The sequence below is a fragment of the Myotis myotis genome, unplaced genomic scaffold, assembly GCF_014108235.1.
Source record: "Myotis myotis isolate mMyoMyo1 unplaced genomic scaffold, mMyoMyo1.p scaffold_m19_p_17, whole genome shotgun sequence".
Lineage (NCBI taxonomy): Eukaryota > Metazoa > Chordata > Mammalia > Chiroptera > Vespertilionidae > Myotis > Myotis myotis.
The window spans coordinates 33476664-33489082 of NW_023416321.1; the positions used below are offsets into that span (position 1 = coordinate 33476664).

The following is a 12419-nucleotide window of genomic DNA, read 5'->3' on the forward strand; positions in this document are numbered from 1 at the left end:
GTGTCCTGGCCCCATCTCACTTTCATTGCCAGGGTTGACTCAGATATGCTGCCTTTGTGGGTCGGTGTGGCTTCTCTCAACATGTCTCTCAGACCTGTAGGCTCCCCCCAGGGAATGATTATCCTAATAAGGCTTCTGAATAGTTGTACTCCCCTGCTAAAGCTTGTTATTGTCAGAGCCTAAGCTGGACTTACTCATGGAGCAGGCCTTCTTTAAAAAAAACCACCAAAAACCACAGTGTGCTGATTTATATGCCTTTTGTCTACCACTCTTTATTATGGTTTTCCTTCATGGAAGACATAAATATAATCTGACTAGTGGCCCGGTGCACAAAAATTTGTGCACTCAGGGTGGGGGGGAGTGTCCCTCAGCCCGGCCTGCACCCTCTCCAATCTGGGACCCCTGGAAGGATGTCCTACTGCCGGTTTACAGGGATCAGGCCTAAACTGGCAGTCGGACATCCCTCTGACAATCTGGGACTTCTGGCTCCTAACCACTCACCTGCATGTCTACCTGATTGCCCCTAACCACTCTGCCTGCCAGCCTGCTTGCCCCCAACTTCCCCCCGCTGCCAGCCTACTCGCCCCCAAATGCCCTGCAGCAGCCTATTCGCCCCCAAATGCCTCCCCACCAGCCTGATCACCTCCTACTGCCTCCTGTACCAGTGTCCTCACCCCAATAGCCCATCTACCAGCCTGCTCTCCCGTAACTGTCCCCCCCTTCTGGCCTGCTTGCCCACAACTGCCCACCTGTGGCCTGCTCACTCCAAATGGCTCCATCTCCTATTTCAGTTGTGTCCTTTCCTACCCTAAGTTAATGTCATGTCCTTAATATGTGGTTATGAAATATGTCTGTGACTGAGCTGGGAAACCTTTCACATTTCTCTTTCCTTTCCCTTCATCTCAGGATAACTGAGCTCTGCGGTTTGTGTGGGACCAAAGGCCCTGGGAATACAATGCTGAGCCCTCTGAACTCATTTTATTCTTTATTGTATTATTTGATTCCTGGGGCTGAATTAAACATGAAAACAGAAGAAAATATACCCTTAGATATAGAATCTGAGTCATTACCCGGAGATTTCTGCAGGAGTTGACACTCAGGCATGAGACATGTGTTTATTGGTCAGTTTCCTCAACTATGGAACGAAGGTTGATCCTGCCCCTCGGATCCTTTGGAGGTTGGATATGATGCACCCGGACGGATTAACTGGCAGCTCTGAGAGTAAGATCAGAAGTCAACAGACACTTGTTTCCTTTACCCAAACAGAGTTAGAAAAACACAACTCCTTTTATCATAACAGCAGCAAGGGCCATGCCTGTGGGAGGAGGAGCAGGGAACCAGGGCTTCCCCCTTGCTCCTTCCCCGCCCTCCCTCCCTCCCTCCCTCCCTCCCTCCATCCCTGCACTGGTCCAGCTGCTATCGCTATCTTGGAACCGCTCAACTCAGGCTCTGGCCCCGCCCATGTCACAGGGAGGAGCATGCGCAGTTTCTTGCAGACACAGAAGCAGCTGTGGAGTAGGGAGGTGGCGGTTTTTCCCCTGAGCAGTCGCTGAAGTCCTTGTTGAAGTCTCCACTACAGAGCCTGCGAGTCTGAGTCCTGGGAGGATATGCAGTGTAGGCACCACATTCCTTTCAGTAGAAACTGAAGGTTGATAGGAGCCTGCCGGCTGAGGGGAAGGACCAGGAGGTCTGCCTTGCGCCCATTTGCAAATCCCCAGTCCTGCTTTGCTGAGCGCGCTTCCTAAGCCCTGCGCCGCCCGGGGCCGCACACGGGGCGGGGCCTCGAGATCACTGCGCCCCGCCTGAGTCCCCGCCGCCCGGGCTGCACACAGGGGCCTGGATGGTCGCAGACCTGGATGGGATGGCGGCTCCCGCTGTCCCGCCCTGCCTACAGTATGCAAATTAGCCACCATCTTTGTTGGCAGTTAATTTGCATATCGCTCTGATTAGCCAGTGGGAGCCATAGCGAAGGTATGGTCAATTACCATGTTTGTCTATTATTAGAGAGGATGGTTTAGTACAGTGATGGCGAACCTTTTGAGCTCTGCTTGTCAGCATTTTGAAAAACCCTAACTTAACTCTGGTGCTGTGTCACATATAGAAATTTTTTGATATTTGCAACCATAGTAAAACAAAGACTTATATTTTTGATATTTATTTTATATATTTAAATGCCATTTAACAAAGAAAAACCAACCAAAAAAATGAGTTCGCGTGTCACCTCTGACACACGTGTCATAGGTTTACCATCACTGGTTTAGTATGTTTATTCCAAAGTAAATTTAATGAAACTGAATTGTAGTTTAGGTCAGCTTTTAAGAATTGCCCTCTTTAAACTTATAAAATTTTTAAAAGGACAAGTAATCCCACTATTTTCCTGAAGATAGGTGGACTCGAAGGCAGTGTAGTGTAGTGCCTAAGAGCAGCGCTTTGGAATCCTGCTGCTTTGGGTTTGAATCCCATCTCTGTCATTGAGTGTGTGTGTTTTTTCTCTTTAGCTGGGAGAGGAGTGAAAATTGGAGATGGTACTTCATATAATAGTTACAAGTACCCAATGAGCAGTTGAGAAATAGGCTTTGGAGCTTGATAGGGAGGTGAAGATGATAAAGAAATTTAGGAGTTATGGGAGATGTAAAAAGCATGGCAGTGTACATGATTTTGAAAATTGAATTGATATTGTTTCCTGGCATAATTTAATTGCTTGGAACCAGAAATTTACACACACACACACACACACACACACACACACACAGTTATGTACTGTATAATTATGTTTAGGTCAGTAACAGACCACATATGTGACACTGGTCCCATAAGATTACAATAGAGCTGAAATAGCGATGTTGTAGCCATTATAACATCGTCGTAGTGCATTACTCCTGTGTTTGTGGTGATGCTGGTGTAAACAAACCTGCGCTGACAGTCATATAAAAGTATTATGTACTGTACATAACTGTATAGTACATAATATTTTATAAGGATAATAAACAACTATGTTACTGGCTTATTTATTTACTATGTAGTCAAACCTCAGTTCTCGAACATCTCCCATCTCAAACAATTTGGTTCTCGAACAGTTTGTTCATGTAAAATAATATCTTGGTTGTCGAACAAAACTTTGGTTCTCAACCAGACAACCTTTTCATGCTGATACCTGTATGATTAGTCACATGTCTTTCAGGTGACAAATAAAGGAGAGAATGCATGAGTTTGAGTCAGTTTACCGCTAAACCTCACATTGTTAACATATCGGGAAATTGTGCTGTGAATATTTATTGAGAAATATTACCCTGACAAAATAGCAGCAAACCGTATGATAAACTTGTTCAATGACAATGCAGTGTTTCACTTCAGGCAGGTGTTAAAACGCAGGCAAAAACAAATGCCATTGGATAGGTTTATAGTGAGACAGAGACCCAGGGAGCCTGAAGCAAGTTCTAGTGGAGCAAAGGCACAAAAGTAAGAAATAACCCCAGAAGAACAACTACCTTTTTTTATGGAAGGGGATTCCCCTTCCAAACAGTAACATCCTTCCATCCCTCCACCCCTCCATCCCTTCTTCCCTCTTCTCCATGTTCAGTCATCAGTAGTTCTCAACATTAAAGGTAAGTTCTAATGTGTATATACATTTTCATTTTTTATTATACATTTCATTTCCTTTTTATTAAATTTTTATTTATATTTTATGTCCTTTTTGTTAGATTAAACAGTGCATTAGACATGTACTGTATATAAGAAAGGTTAGAGCAGGGAATTATTTGGGGGTTTGGAAAGGATTAATTCAATTTACATTATTTCTAATGAGAAAAAATGATTCTGTTTTCTGACAAATCGCTTTTCGAACAGCCTTCCGGAATGAATTAAGTTTGAGCAACCGAGGTTCTTCTTTACCTTTTTAACATTATTTTAGAGTGTACTCTTTCTACTTATAGAAAAAAGTTTGCTGTAAAACAGTATGCCCTGTAAAACACCAGGAGCCTCAATCATCTGGTGTTTACTAAGTTTCTTGATTGCGCCATTTTCTCTTGCGCTTGGTTTAATCTCGTGCTGTTTTGTACAGTAACATGCTGTACAGGTTTTTAGCCTAGGAGCAATAGGCTGTATCACATAGCCTAGGTGTGTAGTAGGCTAGACCATCTAGATTTGTGTAAGTACACCCTATGATGTTTGTACAATAAAATCACCTGACAACGCATCTCTCAGAATGTATACCCATCATTAAATAGCACATGACTATCTATCTATCTAAGACTATATATATATGTGTGTGTGTGTGTGTGTGTGTGTGTGTGTGTGTGTATGAATGTATGTATATATCCACACACATACATACACACAAATACAAATGGGTGCTTTTTCACCTCCAAAGGGAATGCGCTTCTGGCATTTCATACTGGGACCTTTTCTTTAAAGAATGCTGATCTAAAAAAAAAAGAAAGAGAGAGAGAATGCTGATAGTTCAGCCCTGGCTGGTGTGGCTCAATTGGTTGGATGTTGTCCTGTACCCCAAAGTGTTGCCTGTTCAATTCTCAGTCAGGCACATGCTTGGGTTCAGTCTCAGTTCCTAATGGGGGGTGTGCAGGAGGCATCCTATTGATGTTTCACTCTCACATCAATGTTTATGTCTCTCTTTCTCTCTCTCTAAAAGTCAATAAATGTATTTTTTAAAAAAGAATGGTGATAGTTCAGATATTCTCAGCCGGTTGTTCATGTTTTAAGAATACTATTGATAAGCAAATGTGCATTAATAAAGTGCATTTGGTCTTGTCTGATCTTATACATTAAGGAGCTGATTTGACCTCATTCTTCCTTTTTCTTTTTTTTTAATCTGAGTGCCACCTAATTTAAAAGGAAAACAAAAAGGTAAAACAATACTCAAACAGAATATTTGCTTTAATAAACTGAAATATAGCTGAATATAAAATCTGACATCTAGGAGCAGTGCAGTTATGTATTTGGTAATATGATCTTAAGACTTGCATGAAAGTAAGACTTACATGAAAGACTGAGAACCAAACACTAAAAAGGATTTTAGGATTTGGCCCCTAGATTTTCAGATCTGATGTCTAAAATTAGATGTGCTTTCTTCCCATCCCCCCCCCCTTTTTTTTCTATTTAACTCAGGATGTAGAGAGCTGGGAGAGTACTTTTTTTTTTTTTTTAAGTAAAAAAAGGAAAATTCTGTTCAAAGAGCTGTGTGTGAGAGACTGTTGACTCAGTCAGATAAAACTGCAAACAGATGCAGGACTGTAACTTAGTTTACCTTTGCAGAATCATCACTGGCAAATATATATTCAGTGGGAGTGGTGAAGGAAGTAGATTTTCATAAGATAGGTTTCTAAATACAAAGACCAAATTCAGTTAAGAGTTGGTCAAAATGTAGTTGAATTTAAAGACCAAGAATATGGGGAATTTTTTTTTCAAGGGCAACATTTGTTTTTTCCATTCATTTGACCCAGATGTTACACTTAATAATTTTTATGATCATGCTAATTAGCTTTTAAAAAATATCTTAAGGATTACAAAACCATCACTTAATAACTCAATATCTATAAATAATTATTCACAAACCCAAAGTTGGGAGAACTTCTCACTATCTGTTAAAGTAGTTTTATTTAAGAAATAACAATAAGCTTCAAATTTAAATATAGAGTGGAAATTGCCTATCTATATTTCTACACTCTAAAATCCTTCTTCTAATAAAAAAAATACATTGCAGGGTTTTTTTTTCTAAAAGATTTATACAATTCTTGTGTGATACAGTTTGATACATTATAGTTGGCCTCCTGAGGCAAGTTAAAGAAAAACTTGTGTTTTTCTTAACACTGAAGTGTTGACTATACTTTTTCAGTTGGCTTTTCTGCTTGAAACGTGAGTGTGAATCATTAGTGCCCCAACTTTGAATGAAGGGTTGAATGTATTTAAGGGCTACACACCCCCGACCCCAAACGCTAGATCTCTCTGTAGTAACAACAGTAATGGGGACTGCTTCATGATAAAGAGGAATTGGGTATCTTAAAGCATGTGGAGACTAATTGTGAGACAAATGGATTGAAACAAATTAATGGGTATGAGAAGATCTTTTAATCAGATCAACAATTAGTATTGATCACAGTTCGTTATAGTACTGGACAGATTCCTAATGGGTAACAAATTTTAGCCTTGTTCTTTGACATTGATAAAAGAATGAAAGCATTATAGGTTTCATAGTACATTGTATTTAATTTTTCTGAGCATAGAAAATTCTGGATAAAAGTAGGCAGGTTTAAAAGCAAATTTCATACCTTTTGTCTTTTTTTCTTTTTTGTCAACTCCTCCTGTGAATATAGGATATAGTCTAAATCAGTGGTTTTCTTTTCTTTTTTTCAATCTTCACCCAAGGATATGCTTTTATTTTGAGAGAGAGAGAGGAAGGTGGGGTGGGGTGGGGGGAGGGCGAGGGAAGAGAAAGAGAAAGAGAGAGAAATATCAATCAGTTGCCTCCTGCATGCACCCCAACAAGAAACAACCCCCAACCTGGGTGGGAATCAAACTTGAGATCTTTAGGTGTATAGATGATGCTCCAACCAACTGAGCCACCTATCTGGGGCAACCATTTGTTTTCTTTATCATTGACATTCCAAGTTTTTCTCTGGTATCATTTCTCTTCTGCCTGAAGAACATTCTTTAGCATTTCTTTTAAAGCAAGTCTGCTTGTGGCAGATTCTTGTTTTCCTTCACTGAGAATGTCTTTTTGCCTGAATTCTCTGAAGGATATTTTCACTGAATATAAAACTCTAGGTTCTGGCTTGACGGTTCTGATTATTTTTCTTTTCTTTTTAATAAAAAAACATTTTGTGCCTTCTGGCCTCCATGGCCTCTGAGGAGAAATTGACCATCATTTGAATTGTTGTTCCCTACTTTTAAAGATTTTTTCCCTTTATGTTTAGTTTTCAGCAGTCTGATTGTGAATATCTAGGCATGAATTTCTTTGAGTTTATCCAGTTTGGGATTTTCTGAGTTACTTGAAATGTAAGTTTATGTGTTTTGCCAGATTTGGGGAGTTTTCTGCCATTATTTCTTCAACATTTTTTTTCACCATGTCACACTTTTTTCTCTCCTTCCAAGATTAACGATAAGAATGTTAGACCTTTTGGTGTTATCCTTAAAACTCCTTCTGTTTTCTTTTTAACTTCTTTTTCTTTGTTGTTCTAACTGGGTAATTTCTATTTATCTATCTTCAAGTTAACTCACTCCCCTGGTCATTTCCATTCCTCTGTTGAACTCATCAAGTAAATTTTAAAATTTTGGTTATTATAGTTGTCATGATTTCAAGGGGAAAGGGGCTGGATGGAGGTGTAAGAGAGTATGGGGGGATAAGTGGTTATGGGGAAAACAAAATAAAGAAAAAAATGAAATTTCTATTTTGTTCTTTTTTATGTCTTCTGTTTCTTTTATTTCATTTCAAGAATGTTTACTCTGCGCCCTAGCTGGTATGCTCAGTGCCTAGAGTGTTGGCTGTGGACTGAAGAGTCCTAGGTTGCATTTTGGTCAAGGGCACGTACCTGGGTTGCAGGCTCCTCCCCAGCCCGGGCCCTGGTCAGGGCTCCTGCAGGAGGCAACCAATTGATGTGTTTCTCTCACATCGACATTTCCTCTCTCTTCCACTCTCTCTAAAAATCAATGGGAAAATATCCTAGGGTAAGGATTAAAAAAAAAAAAGAATGTTTACTCTTCCTTAAAGCATGACTATCATAATTGCTTTAAGGTTAATCTGATAATTCCAACATTTGCGTCATCTTGGGGTTGGTATCTATTGATTATTTTTTCCTTGTGAGTTGTTGACATTTTCATGGTTCTTTAAATGTCAAATAATTTTGGATCATATCCTGGACATTGTGAATCTTATAAGATCTGCGCCTGGTTTAAGTATTACATAAATAGTAATTTTTTGTTAATTTGTCCCAGCAGTGAATGGCCCAGTTAGGTTTTGCAAGTTTTGATTCACCTTCTGTGGGCTGTGATTCTAGTATCAGCTCAGTTTTCAAAGCCTTTGCACTGTCTATTCAGTTCTGCCTGTGTGAGTACCACCCAGGGACCCGTCTGGGACATGGGCAGTGGTCTGTACTTTACTTCAGTGCTTTTGGTATGCTGTTTAGAGTCAGACTCACATGTACATTTCAGGGTTGAGCCCATGAGCTCATATGGGATCCCTTTTTTGAGCCCCCTGCTCTCTGTAATCTCACTATGGTCTGTGGTTTCCAAAGTCTTCCAAAATATATGATAAATAAACGCATGAAAGGATGTACAATATCATTAGTTAACAAGGGATTACAAATTAAAATCACTATGAGATACCACTACACACCCACTGGTATACTTAAAATTGAAAGAGCTGATCAGTTGCTTCACCATCTTATTGGGTGACTTGCAGAGCAACTGGAGCATTCATACAATGCTGGTGGGAATGTGAAACAGCACAGACACTTTAGAAAACAGTGTGTGATCTTTGGGACTAGTGACCACTGAATGTAATTTCCTCTTTTGGAAACTACATTAAAAAACAAACACTGTCCTTTCCTACCCCCTATACTGGGAATATATTTGTACGGGTCGTTGATTGGAGCTGGCTAGTTACAGTCCTACTAAAGTTACTCTAGAAAGCTGATTACATAACACTATTACTGTAAACTTAGTCTTCTTGCTCTTAGCTGTTATTTCTTAAATTGCTACTGAAGTTAAACAATTAAGGGACAGATAAAAGAATAATAAAACTCAAACCTGGTGATTATAATGTTATAAGTCATCTACTTCACTGCCTCAGGCATAATTAAAAAATGTGAGTTTGACCATTTTTGTAATTTAGCACAGCAATTAAGTTTTACCTATGCAAAAAACTTAGATTACTTCACACTTGCATTGCTCTGAAATTGTTATTTTTATGTGTTCTGTGTTCTGCTTCCTCACTAAGACTCAAAACTCTGAATGAAAGTATGTTTCTTATTTATAAATCTCTATAATCTTAGTATAATGTCTGACACACAGTGACCATTGTACTGTGATTAATATCATAATAAAAATTGGAAAAGAGTAATAAATATGTACAATGAATAGCATGTATATGTCCATATGTTTACATACAAGTTAGAGTTAGCAAAGATAATTAATTGTAGGTCAACTATGACTAAAAGTGACTAGCATCACTTAATGACTAAATATGACTGGGTAGGGATATGAAACTCAGCATCTCACCGGTTTCCTATGAGACCCAAAGTGAGTGCAAGATACTAGTAACTAGAAGATAAGAGAAGGTCCAAAGATGGATACCTTATTTTATAAGAAAAAATGGTTACAGAGCTTGTGGTGGTTATAAACCTGCATATATTCTGGGAAGAGAATGTCTATTTGATATCTCACATAGATGCTTAATGGGCACCTCAAATTTAATACATTCAAATTGAGGCCCTTGGAATTTATTTACCCAAAGGAGTTGAAAACATCCACACAAAAACCTGCACACAGATGTTTATAGCAACTTTATTCATAATTGCCAAAATGTGGAACCAACCAAGATGACTTTCTGTAAGTGAATGAATGAATAAATAAACTATGGTACAGCCAAACAGTGGCATAGTATTCAGCGCTAAAAGAAATGAGCAATTAAGCTATAAAAAGACATGGAGAAACCTTTACCTATTACTAAATGAAAGAAAACAATGTGAAAAGGATACATCGTGTATGATTCCAGCTATATGACATCTGGAAAAGGCAAAACCATATGGAGATAGTAAAAAGATCAGTGGTTGGCAAGGATTAGCGGGGAAGAAGGGATGAATAGGCAGAGCACAGGATTTTAGGACAGTGAAACTACTCTGTATGATACTATAATGCATCTATGTGGAGATATCAATAGACTTTCTCTTCCCAGAATACATGGGAAATATGGCATTATACATTTGTCCAACAAGAGTGAACCCTAATGTAGTAATGATGTATTGATGTAGGTTTATCGGTTGTAACAAATGCACCTTCTGGTGGGGCAGGGGGTGGGTAATGGAGACTATGTGTGTGTGGGAGCAGGGGTATATGGGAAATCTCTGTATCTTCTGCCTCAGTTTTTCTGTGAACCTAAAATAAAGTCTATTTTTAAAAATCAAATGATTTTTTAATCTTCACCCAAAGAAATGCTTTTATTGATTTTGGGAGAGAGAAGAGGGTGGGGTGGGGGATGAGGGAAGAGAGAAAGAGAAAGAGAGAGAAATATCAATCAGTTGCCTCCTGCATGCTCCCCACAAGAAACAACCCCCAACCTGGGTGGGAATCAAACTCAGGAATGATAAGGTAATACCACAGACTTTCTACAGAATGAATGTGTGGGCTTTCAAAGGTGTAGAGATAGTGAAGGTGCCTGACTGTGAGTGCTTATTCCCCTATTTGCTTCCCTCTTCCATTAAACACATTTTGAAAGGGTTTCTTATGTCTTGGTTTTTTTAATCCCCCAATTTGTGTAGCTGCACCACCCTATATACAGCCTTTTTTTTCTTGTGCCAACTTGATAAAGGGAAGTACAGTTAGAATAGTAGGCACTTAATAACACTTTGGCATGAATGTCCTTGACAACTTTAAGATCACATTGATCCTTCATGTTCTTTCTGTCAAAAATTTTAACCTCGCTGTGCCTCACATCTGTAAAATGGGTGAAAGAGTAATAACTACCGCTTATAGTTGTAAAGATGAAGCTTGTAGAATATGTCTAGCATGTAGAGTTGTTATCATGATTGCTATTGTTATTAACTGATATGTTCATGTTATTCATAACTGTTTATCCTATCAATCAGATATATTTTCTTTATGTATATTCATTTTCAATATATATGTCTTTAACCTTCCTTCTTAGTCTCCTCAGTAATTCAAGAACCGTCTTCAGTTTCAAACAATTTAATGAAAAGAAAATGTATACATTCAGAGATAGCAGATTTAATTTCTTTGGTCTTTTTGAGAGTAGAATCCTGAGAGTAAACTTACCTTTTCCTTCTTGTTGCAGGTGGTATGCAGGATTATAATTACATATGGGCCAACTGTTTTGAGATCACATTGGAACTGTCTTGTTGCAAGTACCCACCTGCTTCGCAGCTTCAACAAGAATGGGAGAACAATCGTGAGTCTTTGATCACATTGATTGAAAAGGTAAAAGTAGTGACTGGAAGGTTTGGAAGGTTGGGGTATGGAAATAATGGATTGAGTAAGGGGGAATTCAGTTGCATATGAATAACAATTATACTAGATACCCTTCATCTGTTTTTATTATTTAAAATGGTAGCTTATCTTTAAAAACTATTATGTTAGACTTTATTAGAACATATTCTAGTTGTACCTCCTTGCCCTCTCCCCCAGCTCTTTTCCTCCTGAGAGCTTTCTTTAACTGTCGTAAATGCTTTGGCAAACTGAAATAATAGCCAAATTTGTACTACCAGGTTTTTACAATGTCATGTGATCATACTTGCTAGAGGACCTTTACCACTATATGCACCATGAACATAAGTTTAATTTAAGCATCAGACAAGCTAATACACTATTGGATATAACAGAAATTATCACTTATGTCTTGTTGAGAAAATTGGAAGTCTGGCTTTGAGGAGAGGAAATTTCAAAAGCACATTACCAATGTAGATTTCAGATACATATGACTTAAATTTAAGGATTTAATATTTTTATCTGTAGTTTATTTAACTTGAAGGGATTGAAAAGTATTTCAGGGAGATAGAGGAGTTGCCTTATTTTTTTAGGAATTCTGTGTCAACGCAGAAAGGTTATATTTTCTTACCTTCCAAATTGATTGCCTCTGAGCAGTCTGCTTTGATTCTTGTTTTTTAGGTCCACATTGGAGTTACAGGATTTGTTAAAGACTCAGTAACGGGATCTGGCTTAGAGAATGCAACCATCTCCGTAGCTGGTATTAATCATAATATTACAACAGGCACATTTGGTGATTTCCACAGATTGCTTGTTCCTGGAACTTACAACATTACAGCAGTTTTAACTGGGTAAGAATTTAAATTAGACTCTAAATACCAAACCTTTGTTTATATCTAAGACAGAAATATAGTCTAGGAAATATTATTTAATGTATCTGGCTGTTATCTTTTCCTTGTTTTCTGATTCCCCTCCTTTTATAATGAGAAAATACTACTGTGGAGTCTTTTGTCACATAGCCTAATAGTACAACTGAATAGGAGGCATAATGGTAAAATTGAGAGGAAGGACAGTTTTAAAAGCTTGAAAAGATGGTCAGCTCTGAAAAGCGTTGCTTCAAGGCAACTGAATACCAGGGTATCAGAAACTCTGAGCTTTGTAAAAGGCGTTTTGAGAGCTGTCTTTATCATTTTCTTTCCAATATATGAAATGAGTGGTTTCTCACCTTCCCTAGAAACGTTCCTATA

The 12419-nt window shown here is 38.5% G+C and overlaps 1 protein-coding gene across 3 annotated transcripts in view; it reads left to right on the forward strand.

Annotated features, from left to right (window-relative positions):
* Window positions 1–12419, forward strand: part of CPD (carboxypeptidase D) — a 53989-nt gene that overhangs the window by 12249 nt on the left and 29321 nt on the right. For all 3 annotated transcript variants that reach the window (XM_036340887.1, XM_036340890.1, XM_036340889.1), the window contains exons 3-4: window positions 11024–11166; window positions 11854–12023. In XM_036340887.1, the coding sequence (XP_036196780.1) occupies window positions 11024–11166; window positions 11854–12023 (313 nt within the window). The remainder of the gene's footprint in view (window positions 1–11023; window positions 11167–11853; window positions 12024–12419) is intronic.